Below are 24,926 nucleotides of genomic sequence, written 5' to 3'. Positions count from 1 at the left end.
TTGAACCTTCAGTTCCATCAATTAGTGAGGATTTGATGAAATAATAGAAAATGATTAAAAACTGCGAAATTAATTCGTTCCATTCATCGATAGAGACCTGCAGGCTTTTTTTAATTAGGTACACCATTCATTCAAAATATAAAGATTCTATATTACACGTATGGCGTTATGAATATTGATTAACTATAAACAATTACATGATTTTTTCAGTTGTGAGAAGGAAATTATAAGCATGTTCGAATGTCACAACAACTTTCTTTTCATATTACATCACTCTTTTGAAATGAATAAAGGCTACAGTTGTTACTGCACTTCTACATCAACTTTTATATTAACAGGACTTTTTTAAAAAAGAAGAGGGCTTTATAAATTTTAAAACTGTCTCCGTTTTGTCTGGTAACGGTGAAATATTAATTCCGTTGCAAAACTTTCAACACTGATAGATAACATTGTGTAGATTACAGTATCTAGTAATATTTTCGAGCTTTCATATTGATAATGGTTTGATAAAAATGATGCCAAAAAGTGCTAAACTTTGTAAATATTTATAGTGTGGCCTTATTTACGATGACAGTATTCTATTCTATTTCAATTTTATTGAATAATAGTACAAAAGATAGACAATACAATATTTTGAGCATGTTTCAGAAACCTTCTTAAATGCATCATACGATATTTAAACATCTAGTCAAATTTTATGAGGAAACTTTCAAATAGTAATTATCTGTTTTGATACATGAATCACATATGGCATTGGAAACTTAAAGTGACTCTATCTATACCTTTTGAACTACTTTCTCTATAAATGCCAGTTTCCGTAACTTAGTTACTGACCATCACTAATGGAAAACTTTTATCTTAGACTAATTCGCATCGCATTTTGGCGAATTTAACTCTTTCGCAAGGATAAAAGTGCTGAGTATGGGTCATGACACAAATCCTTTGTAGTGTGTTTCCGTTTTTAAATTGTGCCCCAATCCCGTCGAGGACGGGTGGCACACTCCCCGCGCCTTTTATCAACGCACGCATTATTAGGTACGAGGGTGTCGTTGGCGAGTGGAACTACTTAGCACGTCGGAATTAATATTTCATTTCGCCGAACTGGGACAGAGACAGTATTAAATTATCTAGACGGGGTGCAATTCGGGGAATTTCGTCTTGAGGATGTCGTGTAATTAAATAAATGCCGTGGATTAGCAGACACTTAATTAACTGGAATAAAATGACTGCTAGTGTTGTTCTTAGTTTGAAAAGTTTTATAGCAAGTTGTTGTAAACTATGAGGAAATATCTTTTGATCATTATGGACTTTATTTAATTGCTATAATAAATTTTATTTCAGAAATTTTATTCCGATATATAAAAATACATCATTTATTTAATGTCGAGTAATTCCGCCTTTACTTCCTATTACAACTTGTACCCCATGTGGCATACTTCTTATCACGTTATCCAGATGATTTTGTTCCAAAGTGTTCCATAATTCTGGGATTAATTATCTTTCAAGTATATCCCAGGCATGTTCTATGCAATTAAGCTTAATTTGGGCATTTTCTAAGTGACTGAGGGCAAATCCTAGTTCTTTGCTCTAGCTTTGTCGTCTAAAAATCGAAAATTTGGTTCCAAATTCCATCCAATGTTATGGTACACACATTTATTCTTTGACTTGAAGGTCTTCAGACTCATATTGTCCTTCTATCACTAAATAACCCAAATCTGCTTTCATCTGCATCCCTCTCTTTATGTCACAATTCTCTTTCTTGACACTAAGTTAATTTCGCAGCACGATGGGCAACCTCAAGGAGTAGCCAAAATTAGGTCTTGTCTGAAAAGTTAATTAATAATATGTCTGCCTGGTCAGATGTAACTCTTGATCGACCTCATCAACTTGTCTTGAGCCAGCCTGAAGCATTCTTACAGCACATGTAGGTCAGCTTATAATAACTAATAACTGCATGATTTTAAGAAAAGGTAGTAGAAATTGTTTGTTAAATCTGGAACGGAGTTTAAATTAAACTGAATATTTAAATATCGACTGCAATCCTTGATGTGTTTTTAGACCTCGTTGTTTTTTGTCTAAGGTTTTATTGTTTTCATTTGTTAATATACATAACTTTTTTCGATCAGTTTAAATGACATAATCCTCGGTAACTCCGAAACCGTTTATTTGTATTTGTGAGATACTTTTACAAACTATAAAATTTAGTTTATATACAATAACAACGTCACTCAAGTCTCCAGTAAACACTCAGATACTAATTTGCTTTAAAAATCGACTGTCCTCGTTTTCGTTTAGGTGCTTTTAAATTGGGAAAAGGGTTGTAAACAAAAATGAGAATTAGAAATTTGAATTTAAGTTGTATTAATTAACAAATAAAGGACTAAGAATCAATCTAAAGTGAATTGGTATTATCCACTACTTTTTAGTGCATATGTTGAACTTTTGACAGGGTATCACTATATTAAATCAAAGATGTTGAGATCAGTAAAATTAAGTTCTTTTCATAGAAAGCTATTTTTATAGATTTAGTTGAATGACATCAAATTTTTATGGTATTAATTAAATTAATTTAGTTTAGTTTTTTGTTCTGATAATAAATTTTATTCAAACAAATTTATTCTGTTTGATTTGTTTTTTTTTGTTGTTGATGAATATCACAAATTATAGTTTATGTGGTTACCTAAATTATTTTAAATAACATTAATATAACAAAGTTTAATCATAAACCGATATAGGAAATAAACCACGGAAAATGACAAATTACAGTTTGGAATGTTGCCGAAATCGTTAAGACTAATATATTTTTAATTAGGGTTTGGGGTTACTGATTTTCATAAATGCCATAAGCCGACACAATTGTTGTTATTATGAGTTACGACTGACATGCTCCAAATTATGTTCGGTAAAAAAATATTGATATGCAATTTATTTCAAATAAAATTGGATTTCTTTTAATAATGTGCCTAAAAATATTTACACAAACGATGGCTACTACAGTTCCATTCAATATATTAAGAAAACTTTTATTCAGTCATCTTAATCCATTGGATGTGAGTCACATAATTTATGATCAAAGTTTAATTCAAGTGAAACAATCACTTAAAATTTGCTTATTGAACGTTGTAACGCAATAAATCTGTCGTCCCATACGGCGGCGCGGAGGCATTCCGAAAATGGAACAAAAGTGATTGCGCGACCAAAAAGTGATCGGTACAAATGGAGGAAGTGCACTGTTCGCTACACTTTTTAATAAATTAAAAAGTAACCCACGCTAACGGTCCTTTTTTCCGGCAGTCTTTCAATTCGGAAAGTGTCCGACCTTTTTCGTATCCACTTGATCGTGGTTTATGGTTATCGGCCACGGATCCAATGTTTCGGGGGAAACGATTCCAAGTTGTTTTTTTTTTTCATGTACGATTTTTGTTTGTCGAATCGCATTTTCAACAAAGTCGGAATTGCAGTAGATAAAATTCATTCATTGGAAAAAATACTCCTTTGCAGGCAAATTGGAATTAATAAATTTCTTTTATATTCCACCACTGGATTTAATTGCAGTTTAGTTCAATTAATGTGGTAATCTTAACTAAAAATGTTATTTATTACATAAAAATTAGTTTTCTAAAAAAAATAGAAACTAACAAAATATATGTTATGTATTATATTATTATTATTAAATAACCTTCCAACTGAGATTACAAAACTATTCAATTTAATATCCTCATTAAGAAGACACTTCCAACAAACATTTAGTTAAATATTAGCTTTTGACATTAGAAGGTAATTTAAAAAAAAATATATTTTTATATGTTTTTTAATTATTTTTTTACTTGTTACAAATGTTACTCTGTTGTTTTTCTTAATCTGTTGCAAATCTAAACAAATCTAATTTACTACAAGATCGGTCTAATTACAATAATTATTATATTTATAGATTTTTACTTTTTTTAAATAAAAAATCAATTTAGTCTGGAAAAGTATGAAATATTTTATTAATATTCATAAAAAATAACAATAATTCAAATATTTCAATATTTTGTGGCGTAACCTTTTGCCTCTATTACTGTTTGGCATCTTTTAGGCATAGAATCTCTTAAATGAGTTGACAGGAATTTTTTACCATTGCTCTTGTGTTTTAATAGTATTTAGAATGGGAGAGTGAGACGGTCATTCAAGTACAGTTAAGTTTTTCATTAGGAACCACTCTATCCAATATCCAACAAAGTTGCGTCTCTTCCTTAGCAAATGGAAATTCTAATATATCTCTGTATTGAAAACGATCCATTTTACCCACCACAAAGGTAGAACTTTGGATCGAGAAAAGCATCGCCAAATCATAATGCTCCGCCAGCATATTTAACTCTAGAAATTTGGTATTCAAAATGGTATCGTTGCCTCACTGGCCGTCTCACAAATGTTCTATCATCCGACCCAAACAAATTAAATTTACTTTCGTCACTCCAAAGGACACTGTTCTATTTTTCCTGAGTTCATGACAAGTGGGATGTTGCAAATACCAGATGACACGCTGTTTTTCTTTGAGAGCAGTAGTTTTTTAATTGCAACTCAATCATGTAGTTCCATATCAATAAGACGATTTTTCACTGTTAATGTTTTTCGATGATCTTTGAAGGAGAATTTTTTCTATCTTCGGAATGATTTTCCGTGGAAGTCCTGACTTGCTTCGATTTTCTACACCACTTTGAGTGCGGAATCTTCGAAACAACACTCTGAGTATTATTTAATATTTTTGTCATGTCACAAAATGTTAAGAGTTAAAAATATTATATACTTTTTTCCATCACTGTATATTTCAAATTTTACTCAAGATTTAACTGCAATTTAATTTAGTTAATATAAAAGATTATTCAAAATGATTTTATAAAATTATTAAAAAAGTCTAAAATAACATTTAAAAAATTAAATTTTTAAATAAAAAATATGCTTAACAAAAGTACATCATATTTTTTATTTTTTATTGTTAATTAATCTTGTAACTTGGGGCACAAATCCGTGTAATTTAGTTTAACTAAAATTAAAAAAGTAGCCCGGAATTCAAGTTTCTATAAATTAGTAATTGCTTCCTCGTCGTAATCAGAAATATTTGCATGTCCGTAAAAAACTTTGTTTGGATTTGTTGGATACCTCTTTATTTAGACACAGTTGGACGTTATTTCCCGAAAATTAAAGGGGAATTAAATGTAAAAAACTCGCTACTACACCAATTGTTATTCATGTCGAACGTGTCGTTAATTAACACTACAGACAAATGAAATAGAAAACAAATGGAAAAAACTGAAACAAATAAAATGTAACGGGTTCAGTTGAATTCGTAGTGTCGTAAATAATTTGTGAACAACACAACGGATAATGGGTGGTGTTTTAAAATAAAAAAAAGCAAACAAACAATAATTGTAATTTAAAATGGGACTTTCGAAATACAGTTGTACAGTTTTAATAAAAGTAAGAATGAGATTCGAACCAGTGAATTTATGTTCGTTGTAAAAATTGTTTGATGTAAAGTAATATAAATGACATACTGAACATACGAACGTGTCTGACATGGCTATTTTTAAAAAAAAGTCGGATAATTTATATTTTCTTTTGCTTCGGAGACTTCATTAATCATTTCGATTTGCTTGTTTTGTTCCACCCCATATTACTTGAAATGTGTTACATTTCTCTTGTTCGTATGGCGTAAAAATAAACCGCTTATCAACAACAGATATTTTTTAATATCACTTTTATTGCCACCCGTAAAAATATGTCTCTGTTTGTCACTCAAAATTTGAATGGTGGACATGTTTTAATACGTACATTGCGTCTGAATCCAAAACATGAAAAATGTACCGTATCCATTTCTGTCTGCTTGAAGAAATGTGTGTCAAAGAAAGAAAACGGGCGCCATTAATAATAATAAGGAGCCATTATGATACTTTATGGGAGAAAACTTGGCTAAAAACTGAAAACGGCCGAGAAACACATAAAGAGTCCCGGGACGCGGGACGGAGACGAAATGAATTTAGGAGTCCCGCGGGTCGCAACGGTCCTGTCTTCTATCCGACGACGCAAAAAGGGAAAAGTTCATCGCGGAAAATTTCGGGATACGTTCACGCATCTAATCACACCGGCGTTACGTCTTTTTAACTTAATGGCAACGGGGTCGGTTGAAGAGAGTGAAAATTAGTGTCGCGGCCGGGGGATGAAATTGTGTCGCACTTTAAAAGGTCACGGGAAATGTGTTTTATTTCATTTTCTTACCTATTATGCGGATCCTTTTTAAAACATCTACTTATTGTTAGATAACAAAACAATAATTTTAAGCAAATTCCGATTTTATGTCCTTTTATCAAATGTAAATATTACAATGATTTACAAATTTAAACTTTTAAAAATACAAATGTCCTTCACATATTTTTTTTTTAGTTTGGCAATTGAGATAAGTTGAACGCGAGTGGTAAATGGTTGTTTTTGTATGTATAATACTATTTCTTTAGAAGTAGACCCAATTAATTTTGTTCGGAAGAAAATGAACCAATTCCAGCTGTTGAAAGTTTAAATTTCATAAAATTTTTGACATTTTTTCTACATTTGAGTAATTCTTTTCAACAGTAAATAATTTCAATGTCCCAAGTTTTACATTTTGATAGCTTATTCAATTTCGAACATTTTCTAGTCCTAGTAGACAACGATGATGGATAAAAAATGAAAATATGACAGTAAGAAAAAGAATATTGTAATAAGTTACTTATCGATATATCTCGTTCATATGATCCGCAAAAAATTGCCAATTGAAATTCCCCTATTTTAGATGGATAACATATATAGTATATTTAAGTAATATTTGCATTTGAAAAAAATCGATATTATCAAAACATTCAATTCAAGTGTATATTTCAAAATAATGTTCATATCATTCTATAACGAGAATGTATTTAACGAATGTTTGAACGTATTTCACATAGGAAGAATTTAGCGAGTCTTTAACGAGTTTTTGGTGTCATGACCGAAATAGAAAGAAGATATCAAAGCTTCAGGGACAAGTGAATGATGATAGACTGACTGGTTTCTTATACGAGAAGGTCCTACCGATAGAAAATGTAAAAGTTCTAGTGGAAGCTTGAAAGTTTTTTTAATATCATTTTTTTAACATTTTCATTTATTATCTTATTTTGGTCTATCAAAGCTTAAAATCCGTATAACTGAATAAACTTTAGGATATTGAAATTTATTGTTGAAAACATTGCATGATATTTAATGAGTCAAATGTTACTCCTGTCAATTGGACTTCCCGTTAATTTTATACGCTGCTTTGAGTAAAATGATAAATCGAAAAGATGAATATGATTTTCGTGTTAAGCACGTTTTTATTTACATCATAATATTTTTATTTATCGTCCTATTTTGGTCCACTAAAGTTTAAAATGTATGTAACTGAATAAATTAAATTTAAAAAATATGAGAGGATATATCGAAAAGATGAATGTGATTTTTGTATTAAGTATATTTTTATTTACATCGAAACATTTTCATTCATATTTTGGTCCTGTAAAGTTTAAAATACACATAACTGAATAAATTAAATTTGAAAATATTAAGATATTCGAATATATTATTGAAAACTTTATTCAAATGAAGATAGTGACTGAAACTAATCAGAAATTGCACAGGTTCAACTCAGATTCTATCGAAATAAATTAAAAATTGTTGGATTCATAATTTAATGAGCCACATATTATTCCTGTCAATTGGACTTCACCTTAATATTGTACGCTGCTTTCAGTAAAATGATATATAGAAAAGACGAATATGATTTTCGTGGTAGGCACTTTTTTAATGACGTCATAACATTTTCATTTATTATCCTATTTTCGTCTATCAAAGCTTAATATGCATGTATCTGAATAAATTTAAAAATATAAAGTTATTGAAATTTATTGTTAAGACTATTATTAAAATGAAAAAAGTGAGTGAAACTGATAAGAATTGCATGAAATTTGATTCTTCTACAGCCATTAGATTGAGTAGATTGATAAAACGAATAAAAAAAATGAATAAGTACACCAAAATTACCTGAAAAATATGTAAAAACAATTTTCTATAATACATTTTATTAATAATTAATAAGTATAATTATGCAAATTTTATACCTCATTAACAAAAGTTTTTTCCGGTATAATCATTTCCTTTTTTTAGAAACATGCATAAATTATTTTTAAAATTGAAATCTCAACCTTTCACTGTTAAGATAATTTACATTCCAAAAAGAAAAACGACTTAATAAAATTTCAGTCCACGTCGCAAATCATACTAATATTATAATAATGTCTGTTTTAACTCGAGGTAGTAAAATTAAACTGCGGGGGTTATTGCAAAAAATAAAAGCGCGCTCAAACAAATTTGAAAAAAGGGACAGCAGCATACACTTTTACGAGAACTCCGTTTTATAGCGAATTAATGTGGATTTAATTTGTCATATCTTCGAATAGATGTGTCATCAGATAAAAAAGCAAATTGGATCTGCATATTCTGAATAACAGGATAAATATTTATTGGGAACTTTTTGTCGTCGTTTCCAATGTTCGTTATTTCGCTTATTGGCAAATATTTTTGTCCTTTTTTTAATAGCATTGTTTTAAATTTATTTTTGTTCATTATCGCTGCGCTTTTTAAAGATGCGAACTTTGCTCGTTAAAAATGTTTTAATTGTGACTTCTACATGTACATTTATATTTTACAATAATTATTGTTGAAGTAAATTCGATTAAAATAACATGTATTGTATCTAGATAAAACAAAAACAATACGAAACCACCTCTAAAAATTTAACAATTATAAAAAACGGCTAAAATTTCATATATTAGAGATATTTATCTAAATATTTAATATTTATTAATACAAATATTACCATGAAAATCAATGTTTCATATTAATTTACTATTTATTTGTTTCACAAAATTCCAATTCAAATTGCTTGCCATCCGACACACAATTCGGGATGGGTCAATACAAGACTAGTTATATAAACTAGTTAAAAAAAGGATTGCAAAAGACTTCGGGACCTATTAAGAGGTTCAAGACTCATTTTTAGTCTGGTGTCGATGAATATTTTTGATAGATGTCCCTGCAATTTAAAAACATCTCCGAAAACTTCTAAGTACACGAGCGAGTGAATGTATCCTTTAGGCGTGCAGTGTTTTCATCATTAAAACTTTAGCAACTTTTTAATAAATCGACTGAATCTCTGTTTATGCAGCGAACCGAAAGTTTGTAATCTTGTCAAATTTTCACAAAATATTTTTTATTTTATAAGCATCCGAGAATATAATGCAGTCTCTGTTTATAATAATTATATTATAACAATGTTCTTGTACAATGTCTTAAAAGTTTCTTTACCTAAATTAATTTTCACGAATTTTCCTTCATAATAGGATTTATAAAACTAGTCCAGATTTTATTATTGCATAAAAGCCACATTAAAATATAATTTATTAACAAAAAATAAGGACGATATGTTGTGGTTTCCTTACATGTAAATAATTTATACGAAACTAAGTTTTATTTTATTGTACTTTCCCCATTAAACGACTAGTTTTATTTATTTTGGTTAATTCCGCAATTTTTTAGGTTTCGCTCAACTTTGTCCTCAAAACTAGTTCAACGGTGACATTATGTGATTGTGGCGTGTTTCCCGACTATAAATTTCGTTTTTTATGTTTGCAGTCTCTAACTTCCGACGGCTTCGCTTTTTTTCACGTTTTCCCGTTAACTTTCTGAATTTGTCATAGCAAATTACTGTTTAATATTGACATCTTTATTTGTATTTTTATGTTCCATAATTTTATTTTGTGTAAAACCCTGTATGTCGAACTCCAAACACACATTCCGAACGCAATCTATTACCCCCAAAAAAACTCAACACACAAAAACTTACCGTAACAACATAAGAGAGTCCATCCAAAGTCATCCTGGCAACCGAATCCTTTCTTCTGACGGTCACGCCGTTCCCCAATCTATCCTGGCCATCCGGAATGTCGCCACTGGGACCGGGCAAAACGTCCGGTCTTTCGGCCACCAGTTGTCCGGACGTTGCACTCAATCCTATGTTCTCTGAATACGCCCGCCTGTGGTTTCGACCCATTGTGGACATGTATTCCTCTTTTAAAGGACCCATGGTTCTAAGAAAAGAAACATTTGTTGGCAGTTACTTATTTAATGCAAAAAAAAAACGACGTATCTTCACATTAATATCATAAGATTTATGTGTTCGTTTATCTCTGGTTATTAAGAAAATAAGGGTAATATTGTGGATGAAAAGAAATATTGTCAAAATGTAGGTTGACTCTAGTAATTCCTATAAATACTCATAATCGCATCGTTATCATCTTTTTGATGTATCCCATATTGTGGTCCGGACCTTATTTCGTGTCGTCCTCGAGCACTCTTCCTTGTTTAGGCCCATGCTCATGGAAGTTAATTAATAACGTTAACTAACGGCCCGAAGGATCAAGGATTAATTTGCGGGATATCTAGGCGGGAGATATGGGTTATTGTCCAATTGTGCCTGGGAGTACATATTTCAATAATAAGATGCGATTAATGGGGGAGACAGAATCTGCTTGTGCAAACCTTCTATTCTGATTACTTGTTATTTAAGATCGGGGGTCTTTACAAATAAGAGGGTTCTATTACTGTATATAGACAAGCATATATTTGAACAGGTCCGGGGGCGGTTGTCAGGCTCTTATCTTATGAGATTCTTTGCATTGTTAAGGAATGATTAGTTTTATTACAACGCAAATATGGTTCAATGGATGATACCATGGAATCAGCATCTGTGATGAACAAAATAAATTACCTGCAGGCCATTCTCTTCCTCCTCTCGAGCCACCGTTCCCGGTTCTCTTCTTCATTCTCTTCATCCACTCCGAAGAAATTGGCCGTTTCCTTCTTGATGTACTTTTTGATCACCTCCTTCTTGCTGGCGGATCTGTTCAGCGGCCTTTGTCTGTTGGGTATCCGTTCGCTTTGCGAGTATCCGACTTGTCTTTGGGGCCTCGGCCTTTCGATAACGGAGGCGGCGGGCAATGAAACGGCCCTCTGGTATGTCACACCCCTTTGTTGGGGCGGACTGGTTTGCGTATGTGTTTGCTGTAAATGAAGGGATTTGATTAACGTGACGCGTGTGGCGTAATTTGCCTCTATTATAAATATTGATCCGGTAATTGGATGAAAAATTACTTCTAATAAATCTGCGACCGGAAGTGCAATGTGGGCGCACTAATGAACGCGCCAATAATTATACAGAAGTAATGGTTAAGTAATATTTCTAATGACCATTGTGTGGGTTGCCGCAGTCGTTATGCTAATAGGGTTTCAAAGTGGTAGTTTTCAGAGTTAACTTATGGTCGTCCGTATTAACATTTAATTATGATGGGTTGTGACCATCACAGAACAAGAAAAATTAATTTTTTTGTTTTACCTGTTTTGTGGCTTGAGGTGCGCTGATCGGCTTCATTTCCTGCTCCTGTCGAGGTGCGGGAGACTGTTGCTCCTGCTGTGACCCTTCGGAAGGTACCACAGTCCCGGCACCATTGGCGGTGGCGACGGGAGTGGCGGCTCTCGCTGCCGCTTGTTGAGGTTGTATGGTTGTGGCGACATGTGGTTGTTGTTGTTGTTGCGGATGTTGCTGCTCGATCGGCTGTTGTTGTGGTTGCTGTTGCTGCTGTTGTGGCGGCACATGCTGGGACTGCGGCGGTGTTGTACGCCTAGAAAAAATATTTAAAAAATTAATAATTAGTCTTTCACAGTACCTAAACATTTATCAATAATAACTAGAATATTAATCTTGATGAGTTAGAATATTTGTCTTTAGTTTAGATTATTTCTGTAGATTACGACTTTTAATATTTTCAAATTTAAATTTGATAGTGACATTAATTTTGTCCTCTTCTTCCAAACCATTTTTCAAGTTGTATCAATATTCTAGGTTTCCTTAAGTGAGAAAACAGTTTCTTCAAGCTCTGTTACAAATTGCAAATGTTGAGAGTTGATTCGATAGTGGGTAATAGAAATTCAATACAATTTTTCCTCGTTTCCAACACCTCTGGAAGTAAGCTAGTTTCCTTTAACGACGGCTTAAGGACACGACACTTAACAACTGCAAAGGAATTCGGAAGTAAGCGAAGTTAGTTTTAATCTTTCACTAAAAACGTTGGAAAGTTGTCGGTGTGTTTTCGGGAAATCAATTTTACAACGGCCAAAGTTCAGTGATGTGTGAGTCGGTTGGTTCGCGATAGAATTTAGCGTAATTCCGAATTCTCCATGGGATGCAGGTAGTTTGTGGCTTCTTGGAGAGTAACCACTCTTCGAACTACGTGCCGACACACGACCGGTATTCCCTCGGTTATATCAGGATCTAACTTTTCCTATATTTTATAATAAGGACTAACAGGACGTCCGCGAAATTTTCCCTAACGTAAACATACTGCTGATTCAGATTTCAGATCGTTTTGCATTTTCATTAGGAATATAAAGTGCACGGAACAATTGTCGTAATTTCTGATACGAATCTATAAAACTGACAAGTTGCATTGATTTTCCTTCTTGGAATTTAAAATTCTCACTAAAAATCAACCAAATAAAATGTTTATTTTCTTCGTATATCTTCACAATTATGTTTCTGTTTTATTATTTAATATTTTATGGTAATCAATTTTGTAATATAAACTAAATTCTGTTTTGGGTTTATTTTAAAATCTATGAATCGCTTGAGTTTAACTTTCAAATATAAACAGAGATTAGTTAATTATATTAGAATTTTACAATTATGTTTTCATTATATTATATATTATTAATAATTATTATATTTCAATATGTGAATTATTTTATTTTAATTTGGTTATTCTTCAATAAATAAAATAAATTCCTTCGAGAGATTTAGATTTATACCAAAATTCATATTCATGTCGGTTGAGTCTCGAATTTGAAATAGTAATTATTTTTATAGAATATAGAAGTAATGTTTTTATTACATAGTTTATTATTTTATATCAAATAAAAGAAAGAAACTTTTCGTTTCAAATTTAAATTGTGATTATTTTGTTGATTGATATTTATAATGATGGTTTATAAGTTTACTAATTTATCGTAATTAATTTTGCAACCTGAGTATACTTCGATAAAAAAAAATGAATCCAATTCAAAAGAGTTTCATTTCAATTAATGCGAGTTTCGATAAAATTGTGATCCGACCCTGCGGATCAGTGGCAACTTGACACGGGATGACTTCTTATAGAATCTTGGGGAAACTCGATAGATGTTATTTTGTTTTTATGTGACGTATCAACATAACTTTTTCGCAAGTTTCGCAAGCCGTTAGTGTTCTGATGCGGACGACTTTTTGCACGAAAAGTTATATTTTACGATCGGCTCGTAAATAGGACTTTAAGATCGTCTCTTAATGGTGATTAAAAGTTGGGGGCATCTACGTATTGGTTTTATTATCCTTGATATGGAAGCATGAATTTTCTATTTTTTAAAGGTACACATTGTCTGCATGTTCGATAAAAGTAAATTTTATTATCTTGGTACAGCGGTTAAAAGGTTATGTTAGAACATAAAACAGTAGTTCAAACACATTTTTCATTTAATAAACGTGTGCATAATTAAATTCATTACCATGTAACAAACAAGGCAATCAAAGTTACTATTAATTACTAATAAACAGTGTTTTATGTTTGCTGTAATTTAATCTAAAGTTATGGGAAAATAAAACTGCATTGGTTACATAAGCATTTTCTTATCGCACATTATTTATTGTTCCTAAACATGATTTAATCGGGCAGGATAAAAACAATTTCACATGCTACTGGCAAATAATAACACATCTGGAGTTAAGTTTTTGACAAAACATAAATATACAACGAAAGACGCCCCATGTGCAAATTACGCGCACAACCTAAACAACGTACGATGGAGAAAAATAAAATTTTATGGCACCGCCTAATAGTTCAATTTTCACGTATTGGAATTGATATCCCGTCAAGATATTCGTTGCGGTTTTAATCGATAACCAGAAACTTTTTCCATCAAAATTCCATTTCAACGTAAAATGTTAACGTGGTTTTAAAGGATATTTACAAAATGGTCAGGATTATAAACATGCTAATGTTAAAATGTCTTTCATAAATAGTAGAGATAAAACGTGGAAAAATTATTGTAGGTTAATAAAAAGTAAATTAGAAACGTCTGTAGTAGGATTTCCATGCAATTTATTCGCAAATCTAGAACTACAATGCACTTCATTAATTTACAAAGAAGAACAAATTTAGTTTTCATGAATATGCACCGTTTTATTTGTGCTTTTGGAAAATTGTTCGTATAAAATGTAGAATTTTTCTGGGCAAATGGATGTTTTTGTTACGTTTTAAGATTTGCTAATGTAAATATTAAAATGTAAATATTCTGTTTTCGTATATTCAGAAAATAATTTATATTAATTTGTTAAAAAATTAAAAAAGCCAGTTTTCTTGTGAAATTAAGGCTTCTGATATCAGGAAATGATATATATTATTATAATATGATTTATATAAAATTGATTAATTTTATTTACATAATTTGTCTATTTTTATATAGACAAACTGTATCACAAATAAAGAAGTAAATATACAGTTTTAAAAATACAGTTTTTCAGAATATATAGAAATTGACTTACAGTGACTGACTGCCAATATAATGGTCTTGATAATAAAAACTAAAAATGGCTGACAAAAATTAACAGAGAAACGTGGATCCGTGCAAATGATTAAAATTTAATTTTTATTTTATCTCAGCCTCTGAACTAATATGATTTATATTAATTTTAAATAAATAACGTAGTTGAAATATTTATATTATATTTATTTAGTTTTACAAATATAATTGAAAAAACTATATAACAAAAAGTAAATATTAAATTACTATAGCATTCTTAAATATCTGGTTATAGTGGTAAATTATTTACTACACTAAATTTAGCTCGTTAAATAATTCATTTTTATGTGCTAGGAAATGGGTCAAGTTTAACCTCGAGTCACGCCATATTTAATATTTCCAAACTTAACAGGATGGAAGCTCACAATAAAAGCTTGCGATTTATATTGTTTGACTTCGCTTATTCCCTATTATACCATAAAATATCTAGGAAATATTGTATTCCCTATATCGTTATACAAAGAAAATTGAAAATCCGATTACACATTAAAACTGCAGGCATATATATTTTTCAATAATAGATGATTATTCAAGTCAAACAACATATAATATTCATATTACATTTTAAAATATCGCTTTTGTTGTAACGGTCATTCCGTTAAATTTTACTTCCCCTCTAAGAAGACTAAATAAATTATCACATGGTCGTCTTCGTTTCAAATAATTAGGAACCCAGTTGTAATAATAATAAAAATAACAATAACAATAATAATAATATAACAACAAGTAGAAAATACATTAGTAATTAAGTAGTAACCCAATTCAGAATGCATATAACTGTTAAATTATATGAGGAAAATAATAATCACAAATAAAATATAACAAATGTAATTTATATTAATTCAAAATTAATTCAAAAGTTAGAGATATTAAACTTATATAAATCAAAATGGGTTCATTTTAATTGCATTTGTTCAATATATTAGACACAAAAAGAAAAGGAAAAAAAAACGATTTTAATGCGATGTGTATTTAGTTTATAATTGATATACATATGTCCAGATGTAAATTAAGTTCGAGTGTGAGGGAAACAGCAATTGAAGGTTGGAATTTAGGAGTAGCACAAAATGATATTTGTCACTTGCATACTCGATTTTGTGAAACTAGCTGTACGTGGTAGACCAAGAAAATCTAGAGCAAATGAAGTCGACCTACGCATCCTCGTAACTTGTTGGTCAACTAAAAAACGGTACGGTACGATAATGGTTGGCAAATGCAGATTTTCGTTGAGCATTGCATTTAACCCAAAACCATAAGCAACAACGATTGGAATCATCGACGAATTTAAAAATGTTTCCCATTTCAAAGAGGTTCGTTCCTTTATGATATGGAGAAATATTTATTGTAGTGGACGTACAAAATTGTACATTATGTCAATGACCAGTTTAATATATGCCAGGGATATTGTTAATAGTACACTACCAAATTTTCAGGCTGCTATGGACGAGAAAAGTTGATGATAGCGAACGGCTGTAAACGTCAGGTGTTCAAACCTTCCAATTTCCCTCTAGACCTCCTCATCTAAATCCTATCGAGCATGCATGAGATATGTTAAAAGGGTATCTTTCGAACTATCAACGCCATCCATTGCTCCAAAACTTCGTGCTATAATTCACCGACATAGGTCAATATACTACAACAAGAATTGAATTTTAAAGTCATGCATATTTTTAGTAAATATTTTATTTTTTATTTTTTTCTACTTTTAATTAAAAACATTTAAAGAGTAGATTAACAAAATGTCAATAAAAATAGATTTTTACATACTTTTCAATATCCTTTACTTTTCAACGTGACTTATAGAACTATTATTATATAATATATTGACTTACAGTGACTATGACTGTTAATGTAATGTGTCTTGATAATGGAAACTAAAAATGGCTGACAAAAATTAACACAGAAACGAGAAGCCGTGCGAATTATATATCAACATCATATTAACAAGATTCCAAATAGTCCTAATAGATATTTAACAAATATGGTAGAATACAGATACAGTTATAATTTGATTTTATAATATTTATTGTGTTTCTGTATAAAAATACATATATTAATAATTATTAATATCTTTCTAGTTGTAAATAACTTTTATTCGAATATCAGAGTTACATTGGTATCTAGTACTCGTCGATTTGCACAATTTGGCCTCATCATGGGTTAGCAGGAATTTAAATAAAAATCGCGGTCACTATGTCACATTTTTATTTTGAATGCGCTTCACTTGTAGATAAATCAGTATGCATAAAAACAAATAGGACATCAATTCTTATAAAAAGTCAAACAGAGAACACATTTCCGGGTGATCGTACAAAATTCCGAACGTAGGTGGAATTGAAATATGTAGGATGTACATTCGGTCTCCTGCAATGAACGTTTAACGTATGGCATCAATAAATAACTGCAATATCAATAGGACGCGCTGAAATCCCTAACATTACACGTGCAGTATATCAGGATCAGGTCGAGTTCCAGCCACCGACCGTTTTCTGACTGATAGAGAAGAGATGAGAAACTATTACTCACAGTCAGATAAAACAGTGGTAAAATGTTAAATTATTCATGGAAATTCGCGAAATGTTCCGCGTCCCGATAAAAATACGGCGATGCTCTTATCTGTATCACCGATGTATGGTGATGGATCTTCCTGCTGGCGAGCCACTATTTTTGTAAAAAGTTGGATAGTTTATTACTATAATAATGTCTTTTGGCGAGTCGACATTGTTTTGCAAGCAATTTTGTTTTACGGTAAAACTGGAACGATGCAATAAATTGCAATTTAAGATGTCACATCAATACAAGTTGTTACAGTCAACCAATCCAATATTTTTAAATTTGAAAATATTTGAATCTCAATAAGTAGTCTGAAATTAGCAATTCAATTTTAGGTAACAAAATTATTCGGATTGAATACAAATTTTGAAATGTATTTATTGCTTCATTTCAATCACTTTTATTTTGCATTTTCAAAGCATTGTTTCAATATTTTTAAAATTAGCTTTATGAAACTTGTCAAATATTTGGTGCATTAACTTGTTAAAAGAATATACTCTACTTCAATAACCACATAAATATTCAACAGTTTCATTGATTTAACATTCATTTTTCAATACTGTTTAATGCATATTGTTTTTACTTTTTAATCTCTATGAAATTTATGCATTTTTTAGAATTACTTTATTCAAATTTAAAAATTTATTGTTTATCAGAATTCATTGTATTAATAATATAAATAATAATAATAATATAATTATTAATATATTACTAAATTACGATATTTTTAGAATACTGTAAATATTCTCAAAAATTTAATGACTAATTTAGTTATTTTGTTATTATGAATTATTTTTACCAAATTTTATTTTACCCATGTATTTTTAAAAACAGAATTTTTTTAACTTAAAAATAGTTTAATAAATTTTTGCAACCTGTTTTTCATTTAAAAACATAATTATTTATAAATTATACAGGTATCATAATTTTATTTTAAATATATTAATTATAGTAAATGAAATATTTGTAACTATATTTATTATTTAAAATTAATTTTGAACAATTTACAGAGTTATTAAATCTAAATATTCATTGTGTATTTCTATAAAAAATTATAAATATTTATTTTATAATTTTATGTGGAAATTCTATTTTAGAGTTGTAAAATAATTACAATAATAAAATGTTGAATGTTTAATGCAATAATTAAATGTATATAATAGTTTCTCAAATTTATTTCGCACAATTTTGTTTGAACAACTTTTTTCTACTTTATTGTAATTCAATTCAAATTATTGTGTATTTGTACAAAACGTAATAATGTTGTTTAAAATTTTTCTCATTGTGTATTATAAATAAATTACACTTATTCAAGTCTTTTTTCTCTTAAAATTTTTAATTCAGGCAATAAAGAAGTAAACATGTAAAATAAACAAATTTGACTTTAAATCTAATATTTACTGCTTTGAAATAATATATCCAAAATTAATTATTTTCCTGACTATTTATAATTTTCTTTTTCTTCGCCTCGTAGGATTAAAACGGGTCAATGGAGTGCTTTATATTCCAATCACCTTAATATCACTTAGCCGCTCAAATTAAATAAATACCACTAATCCTCTTGTTTGGCCCGTTTAAACAAGAAAAAGTTTTTCAATCTACTAAGATTAAGGTCTCCATCCTCCGGCCTTGTTCAATTTCATTAATTTTCAAAATATCACCCTAGCACTAATGTACAATGATATCGTTATTTCCGCAAGAAAATTCCAATGCAGACGGCCTGATAGAAAATTTTAAAAAACAAAGTAAATAAATTGAGGGCGTGCAATAACGACGGCAACGGTAAATTATTGATGGAGCAGGCAATTATTTAAAAAAGAATTTTTAGCGAAAAACTTTCGAGGCACGGCTTAAAGAATCCGGCGAAGTAGATTCATAATTCCCCGTGGCGTTTTAATGCTTTCCTTTATTTAATATATTACACGGCAAACAGGATCGTTACACTGTCAAGGCACATACAGAAACTACTTAATCAGTTTGAGAAGTTCGCTGCAACTTTTTAATGGGGAACGATTTTTTACTGACCCACTTTCCACTCTCGCTTTAATTAAAGTAATTTCAGCATACGCATACCTCCAGGTAGCGGTTCTGTGGAAGCAATAAAGGGGTTTCGTTAGAAATTAAACGGGATTAGTCACTGTCGAACTGAATTCCAACATAGAAAACTGCACCATTTTCTTGGGAGACAATTAATCATAATTATTTCCCAAAAGCTTTCATACCGAGAATATTGGATATTGTCGTTTTACAAGAAATGGCAAGGATAACTCATCTCGGAAAAATTTTTCCATTTTGATGTTGTAGTTCGAAGAATAAAGACGATTCAAAGCAAATTATAATTTTTTACACTTTAAATTATTAACTAAAGGTTTATTTATATAAAATACTGTAGAGAATAAATAAGTTATTTTAACATAATTTATGAATGAAAGACTAATTGTTTACAATAGCAGCTGGAAATTACATTGCTCCAAGAAATGAACACACCATGTATAATTTTTTGTATTAACTTCGAAACGCGTTCGTATACAGTAGGAAAAGCGTTTGACTCGTCTGAGAGAGACATTATGCATGACAGACACAGTAGAAGTCTGTCCTATGGTGGGAGACTTACTGTCTTTATTGCACATGATGTCTCTTTCAGGATTCAGATGGATCAAACTCTTCTTGTACTGTACTTTTTAAAACTCATTTATCATTTTTAATTTTCGCTAATTGTCAATATGCAACAGCAATTTAGAAATTTAACTCGTGATGAGTGTGCTTAATTGATTGTTTTAGTGAAATAAGGTTGGAATTTCCGCAGAATAGCCGAAGTTTTGGTGTATCCCATCCATTTCCCTTCGCTAAAAGACCAGATCAGGATAGAAATTATGCTACAACTGCTGCTCAAGATCGTTATTTGAGACTTTTAGCTTTGATCAACGGTTTGTGAATACAAGAAGGTATTTTGGGAAGATACTCAACCTTAACCCTAGATCATCGCAGAACCAGGTAGAAGTGGAATAGGAACTAGTTTTGTAAATACCAACTTATTTGGTAGGGGCTCAATTATGGGAACCATTCTAGAAAAACATGCTCATATGCCTCATTTATAGATCTAAATTTTTTACTAATGTAGGATAATGCGCGACCACATACAGCCCATGTCCGAAATTTTCTTGCTGACGTTGGGATTAATGCTATGGCTTGGCCAGTTCACAGTCCAGATCTTCATCCAATAGAACACATCTGTGACATTCTTGAGAGACGTTTAAGTGACCATCCTAACCGTCTGAATAACTTAGAGGATGGGGAGCGTCCTCTACTCGAAATTTGGAAAAATTTGTACCAAAATGAAATATGAGTCTAGATTTTGAAAAAGAACAGAAAATGTGATGTGATGTGATGTCATTCGTACTAGAGGTGGAAATAACCTTTGTTAAGTTCATATTTTTATTTTTTATAAACACAAATTTTGTTAATTTTTAATTATTTTAGAAAAAATTTTTAATTTTTTTTAGAAAAATTATAAATAAAAATCTATTTTTAAATAAAGTGTGTATACGTTTATTTTTACCATTTTCAGAAAGTATTTTAATTATTGGTGTAATTTTATTACGATGTAATAATTTCTTGGAGCGGAGTATTTTATAATTTAGATAAACTAAGATAAAATAATATAATAACATTTCAAACAGAAAGAGATAAAATTAAAAAATATTAATATACAATTTGTATAAAAAATGAGAAATATTTAAATTCCACAACAGTCCAGCAGTAAATATTTACAACGGTGAATAATACAAGAATTTCTGAGTCATTTTAATCAACTCGGAAGGGTAATGCAAAATATTATGACTGTTATTTTATGTGGCGGTCAATAAAGATAGTTTTGTTATACTGAAAGTTTAAACATAAACTGAAAATATTATGGTCGTAAACATTCCCTCAGACATATTTTATGAAGAACGTATAAATTATTAGAATACATGGTGGAATTCTTCATCTTAGAAAATTACCATAGTGTTTTGTAAACCTGCTCTGCTTTATAATTAAATTTATTTCACGAGAAGCAATTTTTTACCCTCCATCCCCTTGAAAACAAACGGAAGGTAATAAATTTCGAGTAATCTTTGTAAACAAGTAAATAACTGTCGGGCATTTAGATAAATTCATTCTGTAAGATATTATAGAGTTCTTGAAACGAAACCATTTAACTGAAGGAACCTGCTGTTAGCAACTACAAAATTAACAGCCATGCATTCATAATATAATATTAAATAGAAATTTCAACAAACATAAGTTTTCCAGCTCTAATGTCTAACTCGAAAACTTGAGTAAATAAAAGTTGCCCGTGTCATGTTCTTGTGTACACTCCGGGAAACTTATTAGAGCGCCTCAGAATTATCAAGGATTCAGTTTCGCAGCAATATATTTCGAACTTCAAAATTTCAAGTTTAATATTGTCTCGAGCACAACACAAAAAACATCGAATGCACACGGGGGCCAACTTGATGCAGTATGAAGTACGCACTATTTAATTTGAAATATTTCAGTTGTTTGTCGATGCAGCAATTAAAGGCCCGCCTCCAGAGAAATAAAATAGCTGTGCCAATTAAAACAAATAAACTGCACGGTAAACATTGCTTTTGTGACAATGAGGACGGTTTATTAAAACAGTGGAAAACGTCTCTGGGATTATTTAATTTCGTAATGGATCGGCCGCTTTGCTATTCAGCGGAGTAGTTAATATGCGATTTGTGAATCGGCAAACGAGGGAATCCATTAACACTAGCCATGTTCTACGGCATATTGAAAAATTGAACACACATAATTGCCAGCTGAATTTATATCTCGTTTGTTAATCACAATTCCGTTTCTATTTGTGTTATTTTCCGACAAAGGCGGTTTAATTCATTTCAAAATTAAAGACGTTGTCTCCAAGATGATGAATAATTAACAAGACTGGATGAAGACGAGATCTAAAAGTAAATGTTTTAATAATTACACAGCCGAAATTGGATAAAAATAAAACAGACATTTAACTATAAACATTCGGAACTTCTCAAAATGTGCATTTTACGGACACAAGTTTATTTTTTGTTTGTTACATAGGGTTGGAATTAGAAACATTCTTAAATATATTTTATTTCATTTTTTATAATATTTATCTATATTATTTAAGAAAAACCAGAACAATTTATACGAATTTGAACTAAGAAATTAAAAATAAAAAAATCTATTAGTAGAACTAACTGTATCTGAAGTTTATAATTTCAGACTTAATTTCAGAAGCCCATAGTGAAAATATTTCATGCAAATTATTTTTAGTTTAAAGGGAATATTAATTTACTGTATAATATTTATTACAGAGGGTATCCTGTAACCAATGTAACGTAGTTTAAATATTAACCTTATTTAATAAGAATCAATATATAAAGGGTCAAATTTATAATGTTGAATATGATTTTTGGGTATAAAGGCCGTCGTGGCAGTGAATTGCTATATAACATTTCACCAACTTAAATGACCTCTTTACGGTGACTGTGTGTACTTTGCCACATGTGCAAGGGATACGATAGACCCTAAAGGCAGACGGAGAATCTCGTTTGTCCTTAACTGATCTTAATAGATTACTCATCTTGCTAGTGGCTATCTGTAACCGTGTGTACATAGGGTAGAAAGGCTGTACTAACTAGAGGATCTGTGTCTGTTTTTCATTCTAATGTTTTACGAGTCAAATCTGAGGTTGTTCCTTGTGTATCCCGGAGGAGAATTCTAGATTGTAAAATGGGTTTAACGAGAAGTCTCTTTAAGTAGATATTATTTAATAAAATAGAAACTAAAATTTTAAATTTGACATTTTGTAACTTGATTATAAATAATTAATAACCAAGGTATAACTTGTGAGATACCCTCGATATTATTTATATAATTGAATAAAAAACATTGTGAACAATGGGTTGTTAAACCTTAAACCGGTTATTTAAACAAAGTCCTTTATATAGAACAGGAATTAGAAGCTCATCCAGACTAAAGCACAATACAATTTGAACGTTTGCAGATTCCAGCATTCATATCGGACTCAAACACAACAAAACGAAATAAGACATTCACTTTGTTTGCATTAAGGTTGTAAACACCGGCAGATTCCGGATCTTGTTTTGAATATCGGGCCAAACCATTGCGGCGAAAGCCAATCATTGTTCCACGAGACCTTCAAGCCAATAATACACATTTGGGTTCGAAGTGGCCCGATATAAAAAAGCTCCTATATTTTCGCCCAAAGCTGATCCATTATTGTTTTTGTGCGTATAAATCAAACGGGGAAGGATACGCAAAGGCACGAGGAAACTTATTTATTGGTCTGCGTCTCGTTGATGATCCAAAAAATGAAATACGACTTTATGTGAGGTTTTATTATTAATAATGATCTTGGAACCTTATGATACAGCGTGGTTAATGTTTACTGTTGCATATATTATGCATGCCCATGAAATGTTACGGTTTGTTAGTTAACGTGAAAACGGATACTCTTTCCAAGTGGCATAGTTGGTTTAATCCTTGCTCTGTAATTTTACATCTCCCATAAAATTGCAAGTAATTTAGTAAAATCGTCGATTTACCTACAACAGGGACATTAACTGCAACAATTTTGCCCTAATGCGCGTCGTCGTCATATCTTTAATGGGGATAATTGAGATTGCCAAGCAAACATAAAATTACAAACCCAGAGCAAAACGGAGACTATTATGGCAACCGTCATAGGAAACACTTATACGAATCTACATCCGTAATTTTGATAATTTCATTGCAGACAACCTTATGTGCCATTTTTCTTCGGCCTGGTCACGCGTTTTTTTGCTGCCTCCGGATGTATCTGTGAACTCTATTAAGTCATGCAACCATTAATCAGATATTTAGATGATACTAAAATGTATCTTTGTTAAACATAGTTCTAAATAGAAGCTTTAGAGGAAATTGTCTTGGCACACAACCTGGTAACGGTGCAATCGTTGCATTATGATAATTTAGGCATGCAAAATTCGTTAACTGTTGTACGAAAATATGTAAATTAAGTTTATACAGTGTTGGTGGTAATTTTCGATAAAACTGCAAATTATTCAGTGCATTATCCACATTGCCAGATGTTTAGACAGTTTAATGCGATGTTGTGATTATCAACTCATCAGTAACGTAAATTAAAACTGTCAAATTGTTTTTCATCAACCAAAACGGTTCACCAGAGATAGCTGTACCGGAAATCACAGGATAATTTTATCAGATAATCATTATTAATGGAAAATTTTGATTTCATAAAGTTCCACGCTAATTTCCGAAGTCTAACGAGTCAGAATTACGTAATCTGACGGGAAGTATCTAATAACTGTAGTAAATAACGCAATTCCCCGTCCATCCATCAAGACCCTTTATCACCGTCCTTGTGCCAGATAAGACGTCCTCATTGTCTCCCACTTAAGTTTATCCCGTTTACAATCAGTATTCATCAGTGTAATTGGGCCCAGTTGGGCAGAGAGTGCGTTAATTAGAACGGAATCCACCCTCCCGCACTTCCACACTTTATTGCCAAAATGTCGTCTTTTGCGGGACCTAAGGATCCAGCCGTTACGGATGTTTTT

At 30.9% G+C, this 24,926-nt stretch overlaps 1 protein-coding gene across 3 annotated transcripts in view; it reads right to left on the bottom strand.

Annotated features, from left to right (window-relative positions):
• Window positions 1-24,926, bottom strand: part of LOC109608827 (uncharacterized) — a 127,453-nt gene that overhangs the window by 8,051 nt on the left and 94,476 nt on the right. For all 3 annotated transcript variants that reach the window (XM_049965793.1, XM_020025377.2, XM_049965794.1), the window contains exons 5-7: window positions 11,480-11,765; window positions 10,856-11,148; window positions 9,932-10,175 (exon numbers count right to left, since the gene is read on the bottom strand). In XM_049965793.1, coding sequence (XP_049821750.1) covers window positions 9,932-10,175; window positions 10,856-11,148; window positions 11,480-11,765 — 823 coding nt within the window. The remainder of the gene's footprint in view (window positions 1-9,931; window positions 10,176-10,855; window positions 11,149-11,479; window positions 11,766-24,926) is intronic.

Source organism: Aethina tumida, chromosome 1 (genome assembly GCF_024364675.1).
Source record: "Aethina tumida isolate Nest 87 chromosome 1, icAetTumi1.1, whole genome shotgun sequence".
In the NCBI taxonomy this organism is placed as follows: domain Eukaryota; kingdom Metazoa; phylum Arthropoda; class Insecta; order Coleoptera; family Nitidulidae; genus Aethina; species Aethina tumida.
Note: the sequence above shows the minus strand (reverse complement) of the source record. Positions and strands in the feature narration are given on the sequence as shown.